We start from the raw sequence: 22,420 nt of genomic DNA, 5'->3' as shown, positions 1-22,420 counted from the left end.
TTTAACTTATTGAGGAACAGTATAGACAGTATAGAGATACTGTATATACATATACATATATATATATATATATATATATATATATATATATCAGTATAGAGTGGCTGCAATAGTTTGCATTTTGACCAACACTGTAAGAGGGTTCCCCTTTTCTGCATCTTCACCAACATCTGCTGTTTCCTGTACTATTAAATCTTAGCCATTCTGACAGGTATGAGTTGGTATCTCATTGTAGTATACATTGTAAATCTGTATTTCCCTGATGATGAGTTATGTTGAGCATCTTTTTTTTTTTTTAAGATTTTATGTATTCATTTGACAGGCAGAGATCACAAGCAGGCAAAGAGGCAGGCAGAGAGAGAGGAGGAAGCAGGCTCCCTGCTGAGCAGAGAGCCCAATGCGGGGCTCGATCCCAGGGCTCTGGGATCATGACCTGAGCCGAAGGCAGAGGCTTTAACCCACTGAGCCACCCATGTGCCCGGAGCATCTTTTTATGTATCTGTCAGCCATCCGTATGTCTTTGGAAAAATGCCAATTCATATCTTCTGCCCATTTCTTAACTGGATTATTTGGTTTGGGGGAGTTAAATTTGACATGTTCTTTATAGATTTTGGATATTAACCCTTCAACAGATATGTCATTTGCAATATGATTGTATCTTCTTCTGACAGACTAAAATCTATGAAAATCTGTGGTTTAGTGTAGCCACCTTCCTGAATTATCTTAGCTAGATCTTCTGTATAACTTGCTACAGCTTCTACATCAGCACTGTGTATTTCACCTTGCACTTTCATGTATTGAAGGCAATTTCTTTCCTTCAGCCTCATGAACCAACATCCACTAGCTTCAAAATTTTCCTCTGCAGCTTTCTCACCACTTTTAGTTGTCACAGAATTAAAGAAAGTTAGGGCCTTGCTCTGAATTAAGCTTTGGCTTAAGGTAATGTGATGACTGGTTTGAGCTTTCAGCCTGGTTTGGCTTTCAGCATGCCTTTCTCACTAAACTTAATTTTTTCTAGCTTTTGATTTAAAGTGAGATGTCCAACTTTTCCCTTCACTTGAATACTTAGAGCCCAATGTAGTGTTACTAATTGGCCTAATTTCAATACTGTTGTGCCTTATGCAATAGGGAGGCCTGAGGAGAGGGAGAAAGACTAGGGAATGGCTGATTGGGAGAGAAGTCAGAACAAACATAACATGTATCAATTAAGTTGGCCATGTTATATGGGTGCAGTTTGTGCACCCCAACACAATTATAATAACATCAAAAATCACTGATCACAGATCACCACAACAAATAAAATAATGAGAAAAACTGAAATACTGCAAAAATTATCAAAATGTGACACGGAGACATGAAGTCAGCAAATGCAGTTGGAAAGTGGCACTAATGGACTTGTTTGCTGCAGGGTTGCCACAAACCTTCAATTTATAAAAAACAAAACCACAACAAAAAACCCATACTATCTACAAAGCACAATAAAGCCAAATGCAATAGAAGGAGGTATGCCTGTGTAAATATATAGCATGTCACGACTTAACATGTATGGCAGTCTCTGATCTTTGACTGCCTAAGTGACTAATGGCCCCAGCAGAGCACTCTGCATTCAGTACCATATGGGTCCCAAGGCCACTTTCTCATAGGCTGTTCCCTGCCAGTGACTGAGCACATCAGTGACAATAGGCAGGTCTATTTCAGAGAGACAGGGCCTTTTCTGATGGGTGACTTTCGCCTGGGAACTTTCTAATAGTCTGCTGACTTCCCTCACGGCAGCCTAAGAAGCTACTACTCAAGCTTCCTTCTTTCCCTTTCTCCTTCCATCATGGTCAAATCAACACTGCAGTTTGACAGCTCCTTCAGTCGCCTCTGGATTCCTTTCCATGTTCTCTCACATGCATTTACCCTATTAAATATCTTACTAGTCTAACCCCCATCCTCATGTCTGCTTCTCTGAAGATCTGCACTAACACAGCATGCTATTTCCATTTAAGTAAGATTAAAAGCATATGAGACTTAAACAATTGCCCTGTCATTCGGACAGAAACTCAGAAAACATTCCTACTCAATTAGGATACAGGCCTCAGTTTGAAAAATAATGCTGTAAGGGGCGCCTGGGTGGCTCAGTCGGTTAAGCATCTGACTCTTGATCTCAGCTCAGGTCTTGATCTCAGGGTGGTGAGTTTAAGCTCCACATTGGGCTCGACACTGGGTGTGGAGCCTACATTAAAAAAATAAAGGTGCTGTAAATGGCCCTCTGTATTAAATATCTTTGCCAGATTTTTCATTTTCCAACACACCAAAAACCATTTCCACCTTCTGATTAAATTTAATCTCAACTGACAAGGCTGCTTCTGGCTGTGTCAAGATGCCCTAATTTCCCCCTTGCTCTTGCTTTAGTACATTGCTTGCTATTTAATACTTCCTGATGTTCGCTGAACTAGATTCACTACTCCAGGCAGAATAATGGCCTGGATTACTCAGAGAAGCTATAAAGAAGGACTTTTTTTACTAGGACTGTTTTTTTTTTTTTTTTCTTTAAGTACTCTAGCTCCAAGAATACTTTCTAAACTTTTAGTTCTATATAACTAAATAAAGATTAAACCCAGGGTAGTGAATCCAGAGTTTTTAGAGTTGTCACTGTCACCCACTGCACTTCTTCGCAAACATCTTACAGAACATAATCTTTAAAAAAACAAAGAACTTTTTTTTAAGACACCCACTTTGACATCCACTGATTATACTTTCATAAGATTATCTTTTCTAAGTTAAAAAATTATTTATAAAGTGTAATGAATGCACTATTTAGAAATGATAGTTTTTTGTTAATAAAAAAAATTGAGAGAATTTTAAAAATTATTTGTGCATATCATAATCATTTTATAATAACTTAAAAGTAAATATGGAGAAGTACAGCATAGGAAATACAGTCAGTAATACTGTAATAACCATGTATGGGGACAGTGGTTACTACACTTTCTGTGGTGAGCACTGCATACTGTGTAAGTTGTCAAATCACGGTTTATGTACCTGAAACTAATATAATATTATATGTCAACTATACTTCAGTTAAAAAAACGTCACTTTACTGAGCATTAAAACAACTCCAGAAATTCCAAATTATATAGGTAGAAGTATGCTAAGAAAGTTCTATATACTCTTTATGGGGAGAATACCACCCATATTCACTTGATAATGACCCTAAACTTCTTGCAGGAAATTAGCAATATCAAAAAAAAAAAAAAAACCTCTCGGGTGCCTGGGTGGCTCAGTGGGTTAAGCCGCTGCCTTCTGCTCAGGTCATGATCTCAGGGTCCTGGGATGGAGGCCTGCATCGGGCTCTCTGCTCAGCAGGGGTCCTGCTTCCTCCTCTCTCTCTGCCTGCCTCTCTGCCTGCTTGTGATCTCTCTCTGTCAAATAAATAAATAAAATCTTTAAAAAAAAAAACAAAACCTCTCTACCCCAACACTAAACAATTCTCTCTCTTTTGAAATTTTTCAAACCATTTGCTTGCTTTCTTGCAGCCAACCAATCACTGACAAATATACTTAAAGACCAGTTAGAATGTCTCTCTCACTTCCAAAAACTTTATCTTAATAAAACACCTGCCAATTATTAAAAAAAAAGACATATGCATTCATTCACAAACCTTTCACCGTAAAGCCAATCCCTTTTATAATGTGAGCTTACTGACTACTTACTAGTCAGTAAGCTCACATTATTTCTCATAAAAGATATAGATATATATGTATATATACTTACAATTTCTAATTTAAATTTTTCTAAAATGAAGAATGAAATCTAAAACTTTTTTGAAGAAACTTAAGTACAGAATCATTTTAAATTTCTATAACTTCCTCTCAAACTTTTATATTGCTCATCTACACCAAATTCAATAGCAATTTTTAAAGTGCTACTTTTTTATTAGATCTTCCCATTCACTTTATCATTCACTGGAATGATAAATTTTTAAAAATAATTTTTTTAAAGAGTTATTTACTTACTTTAGAGGGAGACAACATGAGAGGGAGAGAGAGTGTCTCAAGGAGACTCCATGCTGAATGCAAAGCCTGACTTGGGCTCGATCCCACGACCCTGAGATCATGATCCGAGCCAAAACAAAGAGTCAGACACTTAACTGAATGTGCTACCCAGGTGCCCCACATAACTCTTTCATATTTCTTGCATCACTGGTTTATTTGATCTTTTTGTTTTAAGATTTTATTTATTTATTTAACAGAGAGAGAGAGAGATCACAAGTAGGCAGAGAGACAGGCAGAGAGAGAGGGGGAAGCAGGCTCCTTGCTGAGCAGAGAGCCGGATGCGGGGCTCGATCCCAGGATACTGAGATCATGACCTAAGCCGAAGGCAGAGGCTTAACCCACTGAGCCACCCAGGCACCCCTTATTTGATCTTTCATTAAGTTATGCTGTGAAAATAAGTTAAAATGGCATTACAGGGACGCCTGGGTGGCTCAGTTGGTTGGGCGGCTGCCTTCGGCTCAGGTCATGATCCCAGCATCCTGGGATCGAGTCCCACATTGGGCTCCTTGCTTGGCGGGGAGCCTGCTTCTCCCTCTGCCTCTGCCTGCCACTATGTCTGCCTGTGCTTGCTCTCACTTCTCTCTCTATGACAAATAAATAAATAAAATCTTTTTTTAAAAAATGGCATTACGTAGGTTTGGGAATAACCCAAGTCACTCTTGGAAGACACAAATTCAATGACAGGAATGGAAAATTGTATTTACACTAGAGAAGGGCCTCCTAAGCCTTGACAGTTCTGCCTACTATGCTGTTAGCATGTTCTACAGAGAATATCTAAAGAGCAGTTTTAATCAGGTTCAGTTAAGGAACCACTACTGCAGGTGGTTTGTCTCCTTTCAGGCACCCAGAGCCTTTAGCTTTGGTTCCCCACTGCAGCATCCCTCAAAGGCCTGCGGCACCAAGGAATTTTATCTCTTTTCCCTCTGTTATTACCACATCAAATCTCACAAGTGGACAGGGATGACTACTGATCACTAACAAAGTAATTAATATTAAGATGTTAGTGACTCACTCTATTGCATGGTAATTTGGAATTTTATTTTCATTTCATTAAAGGCTTCCTGGTAATCTGAGTAAGATAGTAAATTTTTCTATAAACTTACTTTATAGAAAAAGGTAAAGGGACAGATAATAAATATCAAGCTTTACAGGTTACTGTTGCATATGCTTGTTTTTTGTTGTTTTATATAAAAAGAGGGTAGTAACCAGATTTGAGCCATAGTTTGCCAACCTGAACTACAAGGTCAGGTACAATAGGCAACAGTGTGTCTCCTTCCAGATACCTAATACATATTTATAGCAACTAACGTTTACTGAAAGCTTACAGCATGTCAGCTATTGTGTTTTGTATTAACTGATTCAATCCTCACAGCCACCATATGCTATAACTACTATTATTATTTTCATAGATAAAGAAATTGAGACTTGAAGACATCAAGCAACTTCTCAACCATTCCATAAATAGTGGAGTCAGAATCTAAACTCAGAAAGACTGACTTCTGAATTACTAAACTATACACTTCTGAGAAAGCTTTCAGCTGAACATGTAACTGATTAATACTATGGCACAAACTAGAACACTGACCTCCTGACTGACTGCCAATTTGCTAAATATTCAGAAAAAACCTGTATTTTAAAGGGGGAATTGAACACTTTAACTCAACGAATGAAAGCCTAATGGTATGATATCACACACTGAAATGAAAAGGTATTTTGGAAAGGCTATCAGATTGTCAAAAGCTAAAATCAGGAATCACTGCCATGCTTTTTCAATAAAGCAGCCCAAGAAAATCTTAATATTGGAACATGGAAGTGCCACAAACAGACATCTTAAAAATGTAACAGATTCAATTTCTCTCAGGGAAACACTACAATAATAATGCCATAAAATGGGAGCTCTGCAATAGAGTGCATCACGTACAAACTTAGGGGTAGGCTGAAGATGAAAGGACGAAATAAAAGAAAACAGAAATGTACAATATCCAGATGGTATTCATCCGGTGATTGAGAGCAATTCAGGCAGGAAAGTAATGTTACAGAGGTCTACAAAAGAGTGCAATGCATAATAGTGTCTCAGGAAGCAATACTCAGAAAAGGAGTAACATTACTAACAGGATCAATGAACTCTAAGGGGTTCTCTTTTTATTTTAACCCTCACTCTCTCAAATAAAAAGAGCTCTCCTCATTTCTCCTTTGAGCACAAGTATTGGAGATAAAGAAGGACAAGTATGTGGGAAGAGTGAAGAATATGCTTCAGAGGGGAAAAGGCCTGGGTAGATGGAGAAGAGTAAAGTAAATGTGACTTTTCCTGGAGGTAAACTGCTGTCCCATCCTTGGATTGGGGGGAAATGCAAGCGATTCAAACCATTATTTCTCTGCTTACCCCACATAAGTGCATACAGGTTGTTTCTACCATCTACACAAAAGCTTGTTATCAAAGAGCTATTGCCTGGATGATGGTAGCAAACACCTACATAGTCCTTTAAAGTAATTTAATCCTCATAATCACCCCATGAGATGAGTACCTTGAAAATACCCATGTTTGATGAGGATGTTAAAGCAGAGAATGGTTAAATGATTTCCCCAAATTCACAGAGCTGAAAGATGGTAGGGTTAGAATTCAAACCCAGACAGAAAGGCTCCACACACAGTTCATACACTCTTAACCACACTCTGTTATACAGTAACTTCTTTGGCTTAATTGTGCCACCACAAGGAAGTAACTGGCATCAGACCGTATTGTAGCATATTAAGGGCTGGGGATCAAGATAAAGACTGGACAGAATAACAGTCAACTGGAGAGATAATCTTGGAGGAACCAGGTATCAGGTATGTTTATGAAGAGAGAGCATGAAAGACAGGGACTCAAGAAGAAACTACCTCATTACCTAGGCCCTTCTCTAGTGTAAATACAAACTAAATGGGCTATAAAATACAACCCTAATGTGAATGTAATTCTGATCATAAATTCTGGTATTTATGAGTACTTGTACTGATCTTTCAACATATGAGTACATATAATTCAAAAATTACAACAGTCATATCACAAATGGATTTTTAGCTACATCACTAGGGTAAGTGTTGACACTGATCATTTAGAACAAGAAGTAATTCAGAATGTTCTGATGTTGGGCTTTAAACTACATGACATGAATGTGTGTCTTCTGAACTACTAACATAATTTTCCTTAAACTGTATAATAATATTATGTACTGGGGTGCCTGGGTGGCTCAGTGGGTTAAGCCGCTGCCTTCGGCTCGGGTCATGATCTCAGGGTGCTGGGATCGAGTCCCGCATCCGGCTCTCTTCTCAGCAGGGAGCCTGCTTCCTCCTCTCTCTCTCTGCCTGCCTCTCTGCCTACTTGTGATCTCTCTCTGTCAAATAAATAAAATCTTTAAAAATAATAATAATAATATTATGTACTAAACATAGATTTATTCAAGTTTGGACTATGAAGTTTAATCTTGAGATTTAGATTCTGCCATTGTAACTCATATAAGTGTACTAACAAAGTAGAAAAACTTAAGCCAGATCTTCTTGGAACATATGCTCAGGAAATTGCCTTTTAGTTAATATACACTTATTTTTTATAGCTAGGTGAACAAAATAAACCTGAAATGTAAGCAAGAGCTCTCCTGGAATACAAACCTAATATTCTAGATCCAGCTCCTAAAACATAGTCCACTCTCAGGTAGCACACAGAGAGACCAAATATAGACACTGTTTGAGGATATACAGTCCTCAGGATCTATAGGGATCTATAAGTAAAACTTTGGTACAATGCCCCTGTGGTTTCAAGAAAAACCTGAACACAAAATAAAATTAAAATTAATTTTTTAAAATAAAATTGCATTGCTCCACTCTCCAAAAAAAAAAAAAAAAAAAAAAAAGAATCAAAGAAGTAAACACACACACACACAATTTAGGAAATACATATCCACAATATGGAAAATACATTAATAGATCAGTATTATACCCTATATTTTACTATATGTAATGGAGATTTCATAAAAATTAGAAAAATATGCGTATGTGTGTACTTACAATTACAAAATACATGTTCCCAAGAGAAAAGCTCAAATTCTGAGTAGTAAATAGTCTGACTGAAACTGGTAATCCTAGAGTTTAGCAATGTACTGCTGTCAATTAACTGGCAAAGCCAATATGATTTTTGAAAGCATAAACATCACTACTGTTGGCATGGTAGATTCCTGTCATCTAAACCCACTAATTTCATTAAGACTATGTACCCTTGAACCTAGAAGATTGGTTCTTGCCATTGCAAATAACCTGGTTCTTCCTTTTCTGGAGCACCAGAAAAACTTATAGACATTCTATTTGAAACACAAAAAGAGGGAGGAAAAATACTGGGTTCCTCAGTCTTCTGGTTCTATTTCTTATCCATTGTGAAGTCCAGCTGTACTTCTTTCCCTTGAGTTCCAAAAGAAAATCTGTATTTATTAAAAATTTTTCTTCTTTTAAACAGATTTTAGTTACTTGCAAAAAAGAGTAGGCTTTAATTTGAAATCTAAAAGACTAGAATGTCTAAGCAACCCAATTCTAAAGCATAATAATGGTTTTTAAAAAGTACATTGAAATATTAAGCCTTCTAATCAATGCTATTCATAAGAATATCTATTCTGAATCAAAGACTTTGAGCCCAAATGCATCCAGAGAAAATACATGTCATTCATGTAGAAATAATCATTTTCAGCACTATAATGCCTGGAAATTAAAAATTGCATTTAATTATATTTTCTGTGACAGTGGCTTTCAAACCTATTTTGGGCAACAGAATATCTTCTTCTAATGAAACCTTAGGTTCAAGTCCAATACAAAGCATAGATCTACTCTAACTGAAGCATGCACACATGGGAGCCTGGGTGAACCTGCAGGCAGAAAACCCTGCCTGATGTCAATCCTCTTCCCCTGTCACAGGTCTGCTAAGGCATCACCATGAAACCCCTGTGATTTTTGTGAATCAGGTTGAAAACCACTGTGCTAGGAAGAGACAACCACCCATATAAACTTCATTTTCACAACCAAGACACCAAATCACATGCCTATTTACCTGTGAGCTTTAAAACTTTTTCCATCAACATAAATATCAATATCTGGGCAACAGTGTTTCACGTAAAGTTTCAATAAATCTTCTCCTAATTCAGATGCAGGATCCAAGTCATAATTATCTTTAAAAGAGATAAATGGTTTCTTTATTATAAATATCCAAAAAACTTGTGTTTTAATATTAACTAAAGGTTTTTCCATATAGTTATCTTGATTAGCTACTTAAGAGAGAACAATTATAACTACAATATTTAACTGGTAAATTCAAGATAAAACAACATTAAAATCATTTATATCTTGCTTTGAAATATAAATTTCAACTTAATTTAAATATAAATAAACCTTTTAACATAGATTTGCAGCTATATATAGTTAATATTATTACAAGATTATATACTAAAACTGAAGCCACTTCATGAATATCAGACACAGGAAACTAGAAAATTTTCCAATTTTGATACCCTTTTTCATTACCTAATTCCTTTTTATTCTTGTTCATAACTTTTTGGTGAAAATGACATTTGAACCAACAGATATTCAACTAAAAGCAATGGGATTTATGGAGCACTTACTATGAGTTTAGTACTACATACAGTATAGAAAAATTAAGAAAATAAATACTTTTAAAAGTATCTCTACTTCAAAAGATTCACCATTTAGAAAGTGAAGAGTAAAATATAAAACATGTTCATATTAAAAAAATTACTATACTGTATATCATAGCTTTGTCAGTCCAGAAACTTTAGTTAGTACATCTGCTGAGAATCCATCACTTGGGACAAATTCCCACCTACCAAATTTACACATTTATAAATTTATATATTTATAAACCACAATGTCATCATTGGCTCTAATATCAAAAGAGATCCAGAATCCAACTAGGACTCAGTATCTCCATGGCTACCACCCCAGTCCAAGCTACCATCACCTCTCATCTAGATCTCCGCATTAACTTCCCAACACATCTACCACTTTTAAGCCCCACAGAGGCATGTTTTAAAAATGCAATACAATCATGATCCATCTCAGTTCAAAGCCATATGGCCCTCTCCATTTTTTTACTTAGTAAAAGCCAAGGTCTTATAATGGCTTACCAGGCCACACAACATCCAGCTCCTCACTATGCAGGTGGTTGGGGACCAACCCGAGCTCTCCACCCTGGAGGGGGGCGGCCATAGTTCTCCAAGGCATACTGACAGGGTGAAAATTGTGCCCATGACTATTACCTCACATGACAGGATAACCCTTAGTGTCAGAACTGAATTGCTGTACACCCAACTGGTATTGGTGAATTAGTTGGTGTGGTGGAAAACACACATTTGCAATGGAAAAAAATAAAAATTAGAGAAACTCCAACCTCAATGGTCCTCAGGTTGAAGTCATCGTTCCACTCTACCCTAATCTTGTTCTGCTCATACTCCATAAGCCTGCCAAATAGTACCCTCTAAACTCTCCAAAATGGCTTATAAGATGACCACATGTCTCAAGATGGTTTGCCTGGGACGCTCCCAGTTAATGCCTATTGCCCCAGAATAATTATTGGCCACAATAATAACTCTGCACTTTTCACTCTTTCAAAAGTATCCCAATTTGGACAATAAGAAATAAGGTCATCCTTTATACAAGGCTTTCAATGATCTGGCTTCTGCTTATATATCCAGGGTCATCTCTCACTTTGACCATTCTTGTCCCCTGTTCCACCCCAGTCCCACAACAAACTATTTCCAGCCTTCAAAATTTGCTATTTGCCTGAGCTTTCTCTGCCTCTAGTCTTCTTTGTCTGGAATACTTCTGCCTTAAATTATTTTTGCCGTTTAACTCCTGCTTTTTTTCCCCCTGACATCACTCCCTTCATATGGCTTTGTCTGAATGCTAACTAGGTCCAAGTAAAATGTACCTTATCTGTGTCCTCATCACACTCTGGGCTAATCCATCTGACTGTATCTCCTCCTAGACTGCAGGACACCAACACTTATCTGTTTTGTTCACTCTTAAGCATTCAAAACCTAATGCAAAGTCAATATTCCATTTAAAAATGTGATAATTAGGGGCACCTGGCTGGCTCAGTTAGCAGAGCATGTGACTCTTGATCTTGGGGTTGTGATTTCAAGCCTCATGCTGGGTGTAGAGATTACATAAAAATAAAGTCTTTAAAAAATATATATGTAATAATTAGAATGGCATTCTAGGAACAAATAAGAAGTGCAAGAGCATAGAGGCGAGAAAATACAGTTCTTTGAGGGAAATACCAAATAATTCAGTAAGACTAGAGCTCAAGGGGTGGGAGAGGGTTGTGAAGAAAATCAGCAGCAGAATTCCAGGTAAGAGCCAGTACACAATTCCCTTATGTCAAGGGGAAGAACCTGGAATTTATATTAAGGCTATGGGAAATAAAGAAAGAATTTTAATAAGGGGAGTGCTATGATCACATCTGCAGTTAACAAATATTGTTCTACACAGTATAAATGGAGAGTGGTACAATGAGAGGCCTGGCAACTAGCTGGGGGGCAAATGCTCAAGAAAAATTGCAAAGACCTGAAATCAAGAAATGGCAGGAGGATAAAGGAGAAAAGTATTGGCTTAGTTGTTAAGCAACTGCCTTTGGCTCACGTCATGATCCCAGGGTCCTGGGATCGAGACCCACATCAGGCTCCCTACTCAGTGGGGAGCCTGCTTCTCCCTCTTCCACCCTCCCTGCTTGTGTTCCCTCTCACACACACTCACTCTCTCTGTCAAACAAATAAATACAATCTTTAAAAAAGCAGAGAAGTATTTAAAATATTTAAGAAAGGAGCACCTGGCTAGCTCAGTGCAAGAAGCATGAGACTCTTGATCTTCAGGTTTGAGTTCAAGCCAAATGTTAGGTATAGAGATTATTTAAATAAATAAATGAACTTAACAAAATGCTAACGAGACAAATCAATAGATATGGTCATGAATATAATAAAGGATAAAAGAATAACTGAGTAGAATAAGAGATAAAATTCACATCACAGAGCACTTAAGAACAGATTAGGATGGGAAGCAGATGATTAAGTCAGTCTGGGATAGATTAAATTTTGAGATATTAAAGGTATATTTAGACAGATATGTCTAGTCAGTGGTTGGATCCGAAACTCAGAAAAAGAGGAGAAAACCAATTAATTAAGGGGTAGAAAGATAATGTGCCAGTGAAGGAGACAGAGGAATGGCCAGGAAGGAAAATCAAGAGAACAGAGGGCCATAGAACACAGGGGAATTTCAAGGAAGGTGACATTGACAGTAGGAAAGCTTGAAAAGAAGGTAGTAAAATCCGGACAGTAAGTGTCTGCTTAAATTGGTAAACATGTGGGTCTTCCATAGGGGAAAGGAGAAAGTAGTTAAAAAACAAGGAGTTGAGGGGTAAATGAGGTCTTTTCACTTACATCTGCAACGTGTTTGGCCACTTTTAATGGGCTGCTGTGGGGCTGTGGCAGAACTCTAGACAAGAGACAGGAAAAATGAATACTAAATATCAGCTTGGCCAACTGCTATATCTGTGTGGCCTTGAGAAAGTCCCTTATACCCTCCTTAGAGTTCTCATCTATAAAAATCAGCCTACAGGGGCACCTGGGTGGCTCAGCGGGTTAAAGCCTCTGCCTTCGGCCTCATGATCCCAGGACCCTGGGATGGAGCACCGCATCGGGCTGTCTGCTCAGTGCAGACCCTGCTTCTCTCTCTCTCTGCCTGCCTCTCTGCTACTTGTGTTCTCTGTCAAATAAATAAATAAAATCTTAAAAAAAAAAAACTCAGCCTACAGCCACTTATTTCTCAGAGTTGTCTGAGTTAAATGAGATAGACTATATGACTGTATCTACCTCAAAGCCTAGAAGAGACACACTCACCATAGTTAGATGTTAACACACATACAACAAGGATTCTAAATCAGTTTAGTTATTAAATCAGTTTAAATCAGTTTGGTTATTATTATTATTGTTGTACTAAATATCAGTAATAAAATCTTTTAGTTAACAGATACTTTCATATACATTCAATTGTGCTACAATGCTTGTTTTGAAAATATCAGTTTGATCTAACACAATTGATATTTTAGGGAACAATCTGAACATGATGTGAAATTTTCATCTGCTTATGTGCATTTCACTTCCTTGCAGCTTATTCACAAGAAACAATAGGTTGCTGCAAAAAACTACACCCAGCTGAATGGAGCCATGTAAGAATAAATAAAACATACACAAACATCTTAAACATCTACCAGATACCTCGGTTAACTGCATGTTATAACCTAAATCCTCCATATCTGGTGTTATAAATTTCCATCTCATTTTACATAACCAACTGTTAAGAGACCATTTTCTATGAAAATTTTTGTGTTTCTGTATGAGGCAGAGCATAGTTTCTGGGCAGAGAATTGGAAAACTTGGATTAAGAATGAAAAAGAACACACATGCTTGGAGGCTAGAAATACTGTGAGGTTCCAGAAAGACTTACAGATTTTCTTCCCCTCAAAACCATTTCTCTGTACTCCAGGGTGTTGAAGCTACCTTCCTCTCCCTTTACCAAGGAAGATTTATTTACATTCCAACGTAAAGACCCCCTCCCTCCCACCCTATTTCCCTCTCTCTATTTCTATCAGATCTGCCAGTAGCCTATGAAAATCTCCTAATTTCAGTATTCCTCTCTTATTGGTGCATTACCACTTCACATGCAGGGTAACTTCAGGCCCTCACCACAGAACTTTGTGGGGACTGTGGGTTGGGAACTTGTACTATGATGCTCTATAAATAATAAATAAACCAGAGATCTTGAGTCTCCTGCTAGAATATCTACTACTACTGTATCTCTATCTATATCATCTATACTTATATCTATATTTATTCCTGTGTCCTTAACATCCTCCTTCTGCCAATTCACAACAGTTCACAAGCTGCAACCCTTCTTTTTTTTAAAATACATAATACATATAATGTATTATTAGCCCCAGGGGTACAGGTCTGTGAATCGCCAGGTTTATACACTTCACAGCACTCACCATAGCACAGACCTTCCCCAATGTCCATAACCCCACCACCGTCTCCCTTCCCCACATCTCCAGCAACCCTCAGTTTATTTTGTGAAATTAAGAGTCTCTTATGGTTTGTCTCCCTCCCAATCCCATCTCGTTTCATTTATTCTTTTCCTACCTGCCAAACAGCACATGTTGCATCTCAACTTCCTCATATCAGGGAGATCATATGATAATTGTCTTTCTCTGATTGACTTATTTCGCTAAGCATAATACCCTCTAATTCCATCCGTGTCGTCGCAAATGGCAAAATTTCATTTCTTTTGATGGCTGCATAGTATTCCATCATATATATATACCACCTCTTCCTTATCCATTCACCTGTTCATGGACATCTAGGTTCTTTCCATAGTTTGGCTATTGTGGACACTGCTGCTATAAGCATTCAGGTGCATGTGCCCCTTCAGATCACTCCATTTGTATCTTTAGGGTAAATACCCAGTAGTGTGATTGCTGGGTCATAGGATAGCTCTATTTTCAACTTTTTGAGGAACCTCCATGCTGTTTTCCAGAGTGGTTGCACCAGCTGCTGCAACCCTTCTGACACTATCTTCAACAAGCAAATTCGAGTTCTTTTCAAGGTCAACTACCATATTTATTGTAGTATTTATGTATTTCTTAGCAACTCAATGGGTAAAATCAGACCATTTTTATTAGATTCTTATTTTTAAAATGTATCACAACAAAATTGTCAGTAATTTTTTTGTGTCATGACAAAAAATAATGGTGGTTTTTATGCTGCATGTTGGTTTTTTTTTAATTTTTTAATTTTTTATAAACATATATTTTTATCCCCAGGGGTACAGGTCTGTGAATCACCAGGTTTACATACTTCACTGCACTCACCATAGCACATACCCTCCCCAATGTCCATAACCCCACCCCCTTTCTCCCAACCCCTCTCCCCCCAGCAACCCTCAGTTTGTTTTGTGAGATTAAGAGTCACTTATGGTTTGTCTCCCTCCCAATCCCATCTTGTTTCATTTATTCTTCTCCTATCCCCTTAACCCCCCATGTTGCATCACCACTTCCTCATATCAGGGAGATCATATGATAGTTGTCTTTCTACTGCATGTTGTTTTTAAGTAATACATATATTGTGTTATAACAGAACTGAATCTATAGTCTGCTAAAGTTTTTATTGGTGTGGACTAGAATAAGGATGATGATGACATGTGGAGGCTTAAGAGGAGAATTGTGAATTTATTCATAATAACCCTATCTCCAATTATTTGGGAAAACTAGGAGTTGGCTATAGTATTACTTTCACTTACCCATAAAAAACTTACTTTCACTTAGTTTTATTACATTTACTTTCATTTACTTTTATTTCGTTAACCTATAAAAAAGAAATCAGTAGAATTGATTTTTGAAGTATGTTCTTCTCCAATTGTATCAGAATATAGTTACTTTCATGGCATTAAAATTTTATAAAAATCCACCAAAAAACTGCCTTACCAGTGGAAATTAAATTGTCCTCTCCATCACTGATATCCTCAGGAACTGCATGCTTCAGAAGAGAACAAGGAGATGACTTTTTATCTAAGAACTCTACAGATGATCTTCCATCATTATCAGTATACTTTTCACAACTGAAGTCATGTTTCTTTTCTGGTACTCTCCTCTCTACTATCTTTTTCCTAAGAATTTCTTCTTCAAAGTTTTTTAGGTTTCTATTTGATGAATATACAATCCTAAAAGAAAAGGTAAAATATTAATGAAAATAATGGTGGTGATTCTTCAAAGCTAGTTTCCCAAGCTCCGCTTCCATATAATACAACTACATAATTTTATTTTTTTAAGATTTTATTTACTTATTTGACACAGAGAGAAAGATCACAAGTAGGCAGAGAGGGAGGCAGAGAAAGAGGGGGAAGCAGGCTCTCTGCTGAACAGAGAGCCCGATGGAGGGCTCGATCCCAGGACCCTGAGATCATGACCTGAGCCGAAGGCAGAGGATTAACCCACTGAGTCACCCAGGCACACCTCAACTACATAATTTTAAAACCATTTGTATATGAAGTAACTGGAAAAATATCTCAAATAGCAGAGCATTTTAAAAGTAATCTATGAAATATTTTAATGTTAGAAAGGAATATATACAAGGCCATCAAACTAGATAACCTAGATAAAATGGACAATTCCTAGAAAGACACACACTACCAAACCTGACTTAAGGAGAAAGACTATCTGAGCAGAACTATCTGAATTAGCAGTCAAAAACTTCCCCCAAAATAAATCCAGGACCAGGAGGCTTCACTGGTGAACCTTCCAAATGCTTAAAGAAATAACACCAATCCTTCACAAACTTTTCCAAAAAACAGAAAGCAGGAACACTTCCTAACTCATTCTGAGGCCATTATTATTCTGATACAAAAGCAAATAAAGACACCAAAAGAAAAGAAAACCATGGACTAATATTCCTTATTAATATAGATGAAAAAACTCCTTAGCAAAGTAACAGCAAACTGAATCTAGCAACATGTAAAAAGAATTATAAACCATGACCAACTGGGTTTTATCTCAGGAATTCAAGGGTAGCTAAACAAACGAAAATCAATGTTATACATCACATGCTATTGTCTGCATGTCTGTAGAACCTCAAAATTTGTATGTTGAAACCTAATGCCCAATGTGATATTTGGTAGGAGGTGAGGCCTTTGAGAGGTAACTTAGGTGAAGCCCTCACAAATGGGATTAGTGCCCTTATAAAAGAGACTCCAAAAAGATCTCTCACCTCCTTCCACCATGTGAGGACACAGTGAGAAGTCAGCATCTACAGCCCTGAACAGGGTCTTCATCAAAACCTACCATGCTGGCACTCTGGTCTTGGACTTCCACCCTCAGAACTGTGAGAAATAAATGTTGTTTATAAGCCACCCAGTCTGTAGTATTTTTTTTTTAGAGCAGCCCAAAGACATCATAAAACCTTGTCAGTTTAGTTCTCTTAGCAGGACTAAGTCAGCATATCAACAGGAGAAAAAATATACGATCACCTCAATAGATGCAGAAAAAGAATTTAACAAAATCCAACAACCTGTCAGGAAGAAACACTCAACAAACTTGGAATAGAAGGAATGCCCTCAACCTGATAAAGAACATCTATGAAAAACCCACAGCTTACATCATATTTAATGGTACAAGATAGAAAACTTTCCTTTTAAGATCAGAAAGGATGCCTGCCTATTCTCATTACTTTTATTCAACGTTTAACTGGAGGCTCTAGCCGGGGATTAGGCAAGAAACAGAAATAAAAGGCATCTGGACTGGAAAGGAATAAGCGAAGCTATCTCTATTTATAAGTAACAAACTCGTATATAGAAATCCCTGGAAATCCAACCCAAAACCTATTTGTTACACAAGTTCTACAAGGTTGCAGGATACAGGATCAATATGCAAAAATCAACTGTATTTCTAAATACTAGAAATCAGCAGTCTAAAACAAGATTAGAAAATAGTACTATTTACAATAACATCAAAAAATAAAATACTTAAGAATATATTTCACAAAAAGTGTAAGACTTGGGGCACCTGGGTGGCTCAGTGGGTTAAAGCCTCTGCGTTTGGCTCAAGTCGTGATCCCAGGGTCCTGGAATCGAGCCCTCCATCGGGCTCTCTGTTCAGCAGGGAGCCTGCTCTCCCGCGCCCCCCACCCCTGGCCTATCTGCCTACTTGTGATCTCTGTCAATCAAATAAATAAATAATTTTTTTTAAAAAGCTTAAGACTTGTATATTCAAAGCTATAAAAAACAAAGCTGAAAGCAATTTTATAAAGGCAAACACATCTTAGATGATTTAAGAGGGTTAAGATAGCAATACTCTCTGAATTGCTCTACAGATTTGATTCAATGCAGTATCTATCAAAACTCAACTACTTTGCTGCAGAAACCAAAAAGTCAGTCCTCAAATTCAAACTAAAATGCAAGGCACCCAGAGTAGTCAAAACAACCTTGACAAAGAACAAAGATGGAGGATTCACACTTCCCAAATTCTAAGCTTCCTACAAATCTACAGTCATCTGTACTATGTGGTACTGGCACGGGGATAAACATAGATTAGTGGAAGAGAACTAAGTGTCTACAACTACATAAACAGGCATTGGACAACAGTGTTGTGATACTGTGGTTTATAACATGAAATATATATTTGGTCTTTGTCCATTGTTCATGGCACATATCTCCTAAAACCCTTGTAATTTCCCATGCAAGAGTTATAGAGACATTTTTGCTAGAATACTTAGCTTTGTTCCCAGTTCCTGAAATAGCACCAGAGGGCTAGAAGCGGAATGGATGGCTTTTCTTATCCATAACAAGCCCTTTGAACCACAGCAGAGTTTACATTAATGAGCTAGATGACATCTGGAAAGTTCCCAAGGACAGGGGCTGGTTGGCAAGAGTTTGAATTAATTATCAATGGCCAATGATTTCATCCACCATGCCTATGTAATAAAGCCTCCATAAAAACACTAAAGGATGGGATTCAGTGAACCTCTGGTTGGGGAACACATGGAGGAGCTGGGAGAGTGGTGTACCCAGAAAGTGCGTGGGAGCTCCACACCCCTCTCCACATACTCACCCTTTCCATCTCTTCCATCTGGCTGTTTTTGTTTTTGTTTTTAAGATTTTATTTATTTGAGAGAGAGAGAGAGAGAGAATAAGAGAAAGAGAGTGTGCGAGGGCTGAGGTAAGAGGGAGAAGCAGATGACCCACTGAGCGGGGAGCCTGACATAGTACTTGATTCCAGGACTCCAGGATCATGACCTGAGTTGAAGGCAGTTGCCCAATCAACTGACCAACCGGGGCACCCTCCCCCACAATCTGGCTGTCTGTCCTTAAGTTACACCCTTGTAAGTAAATCAGCAATCTAGTAAGTAAAATCTTTTCCTGAGTTCTGTGAAATCTGTGTTCTAACAAATTAACTGAACCTGAGAAAGGAGTCATGGGAACATTCAACTCACAGCTTTTGGGCAAAAGCACAGGGAATACCCTGGACTTGCAACTGGCATCTGAAAAGGGTTTGGGGCAGTCTTATGGGACTGAACCCTTAACCTGTGGGATCTAATAATATCTCCAGGTAGTGTCAGAATTGAATTAAATGGGTAGAACACCCAGCTGGTATCTGAAGAACCTCAGAGAATTACTTGGTATGGAGGAAAACTCCCACACATTTGGTAACCAGAAGGGACAGAAGTGAGTTATTCTATGAGTAGAGTATTAAAAGTAAACACACAGTAATGTTTTTCCTTTACAGGTGTCCAGACAATCCAACAGGAAAAGAACAGTCTCTTCAAAAGACGATGCTGAGACAACTGGATATCCAAATACAAAAGAACAAAGCTGGATACTAGCCTCATAATACATACAAAAATTAATTCAGTATAGGTGAAAGATCTAAATGTAAGAACTAAAAAAGTATACATGAATATAAATCTTCATTACCTTGGATTAGGCAATGGTTTTTTACACATAACACCAAAAGTACAAGTAACAAAAAAAAAAAAAAAGAAAGAAAGAAAGTTAAAATCATAGAAATTATAAACTTTTGTACTTTCAAAGACACTATGAATAAAGTTAAAAGACAACTCACAGAATGGGAGAAACTGCTTGCAAATTACATACCTGATAAAAAAACTTATATCTAGAACATATAAAGAATTTTAAAATCATTTTACATAGAACAAAATTCTTTTTTTTTAAGATTTTATTTATTTATTTGACAGAAAGAAAGCACAAGTAGGCAGAGAGGCAGGCAGAGAGAGAGAGGAGGAAACAGGCACCCTGCCAAGCAGAGAGTCCGATGCGGGACTCGATCCCAGGACTCTGAAATCATGACCTGAGCCACCCAGGTGCCCACAAAATTCTTTTTTAAAAATGATTTTATTTATTTGAGAGAGAGACAGAAAGCGCATGCAGATACACAAGAGAGAACATGAGCAGGGTCAGGGTAGAGAGAGAAGCAGACTCCCCATGGAGCAGGGAGCCTAATGCAGGGCTCAATCCCAGGACCCTGTGATCATGACCTGAGCCAAAGGCAGACTCTTAACCCACTGAGCCTCCTAAGTGCCCCAGAATAAAATTCATATATAGAGACTATGTACAGAATATCAAATATATAAAGAATTTAAAAATATAAACAATTTAATAATATAAAGACAAATGACCCAACTTAAAATGGGCAAAGAATGTGAATAGAGTTTACCAAAGAAGATATATAATAGCCAATATGCACATAAAAAGATATTCAACATCAATAGCCATCAGAGAAATACAAATCAAAATCACAATGAGATATCAATTCACACCCACTATGGTGACTATAATCAAAATGACAGATAATAACAAGTGTTGTCAAGAATGTAGAGCAACTGGAATCCTCATACATGCTTGTAGGAATGTAAAATGGTACACCCTTTTTAGAAAGAGTCTGACATTTCCTCAAAAGTTTACCACATGACCCAGAAATTTCATTTCTAGGTATATAAGACAAGGAAAAGGAAAACATATGTTCCCATAAAAATCAGTACATCAATGTTCACAGTAGAATGATCCATAACTGCCAAAAAGTCAACAACCCAAATGTCTATCAGCTGATGAATGGATAAACAAAATATGGTATATCCATATGCACAGAAGATTTAACATAGCAGCCCTGACTACTATCTTTTAAAAGACTTAATTATAAGGTTGGCCCTTGGCTGGTATCTGGGAAAATGATTTCGGAAGTGTTCCTGACATTCTATAAATGACAAGTATGGCTCATTGTACCTAAACTATTTATACAAAGAGTTATACAAATAATATGGTTTATGCTTAACACCTGCTTTCCTTCCAGGGGTCTGGAATATGGATGCACAATAGACACATGGTGCCTACATGACAAGCACCTGGTAAAAACCCTGGGCACTGAGCTTTTTATTATTTTCTTTTTCTATTTTTTTGAGTTTACAGAATAACTTTATTTATTTATTTATTTATTTATTTATTTTCTATTTTCAGCATAACAGTATTCATTATTTTTGCACCACACCCAGTGCTCCATGTAATCCGTGTTCTCTCTAATATCCACCACCTGGTTCCCCCAACCTGAGCTCCCCTGGTTGGCAACATTTCAAAAGTGTTGTCATAACTCATTACTAGGAGAATGAAGCATGTCCTGTGTGACTCCACTGGAAAAGACCCTTGGAAGTTTGCGCCTAGTTTCCTATGGACTTCACTTCACATGCCTTTTCTCTTTATTTATTTTTTTTTTTGTAGTAAATCACAGCCCAGAATATGACTATATGCTAAGTCTTAGACACCTAACAAATCATCAAACCTGAGGATGGCCATGATGATTCTCTATCCATCATACAATGAAATATTTGGCCACGAAAACAGGAGACAGGAATCCATCAGAATCACAGAGAGAGAACATAGGCAGTTACCTCTTCGATAGCCACAACAACTTCTTTCAAGATAAGTCTCCAAAGGCAAAGGAAACAAAAGTGAAAATGAACCTTTGGGACTTCATCAAGATTAAAAGCTTCTGCACAGCAAAGGAAATAGTCAATAAAACAAAGAGGCGACCCACAGAATGGGAGAAGATATCTGCAAATGACAGTACAGACAAAAGGCTGATATCCAGGATCTATAAAGAACTTCTCAAACTCAACACACACAGAACAGATAATCATGTCAAAAAATGGGCAGAAGATATGAACAGACACTTCTCCAATGAAGACATACAAATGGCTATCAGACACATGAAAAAATGTTCATCATCACTAGCCATCAGGGAGATTCAAATCAAAACCACATTGAGATACCACCTTACACCTGTTAGAATGGCCAAGATCAGCAAGACAGTTAACAACAAGTGCTGGAGAGAATATGGAGACAGGGAACCCTCTTACACTGTTGGTGGGAATGCAAGTTCGTGCAGCCAATTTGGAGAACAGTGTGGAGATTCCTTAAGAAATTAAAAGCAGAGCTTCCCCATGACCCTGCAATTGCACTACTGGGTATTTATCCTAAAGATACAGATGTAGTTAAAAGAAGGGCCATCTGTACCCCAATGTTCATAGCAGCAATGGCCACAGTCACCAAACTGTGGAAAGAACCAAGATGCCCTTCAACGGATGAATGGATAAGGAAGATGTGGTCCATATACAGTATGGAGTATTATGCCTCCATCAGAAAGGATGAATACCCAACTTTTTTATCAACATGGATGGGACTGGAAGAGATTATGCTGAGTGAAGTAAGTCAAGCAGAGAGGGTCAATTATCATA

The 22,420-nt window shown here is 37.6% G+C and overlaps 1 protein-coding gene across 3 annotated transcripts in view; it reads right to left on the bottom strand.

The window, feature by feature from the left end:
- Positions 1-22,420, bottom strand: part of BTBD8 (BTB domain containing 8) — a 107,505-nt gene that overhangs the window by 65,931 nt on the left and 19,154 nt on the right. For 2 of the 3 annotated variants that reach the window (XM_059136322.1, XM_059136323.1), the window contains 2 exons: positions 15,610-15,845; positions 9,112-9,229 (listed from right to left, as the gene is read on the bottom strand). In XM_059136322.1, the coding sequence (XP_058992305.1) occupies positions 9,112-9,229; positions 15,610-15,845 (354 nt within the window). Of the gene's footprint in view, positions 1-9,111; positions 9,230-15,609; positions 15,846-22,420 lie in introns of those variants that run through there. The other variant, XM_059136324.1, reaches the window with a different exon arrangement.

The sequence above is a fragment of the Mustela lutreola genome, chromosome 10 (genome assembly GCF_030435805.1).
Source record: "Mustela lutreola isolate mMusLut2 chromosome 10, mMusLut2.pri, whole genome shotgun sequence".
Lineage (NCBI taxonomy): Eukaryota > Metazoa > Chordata > Mammalia > Carnivora > Mustelidae > Mustela > Mustela lutreola.
Note: the sequence above shows the minus strand (reverse complement) of the source record. Positions and strands in the feature narration are given on the sequence as shown.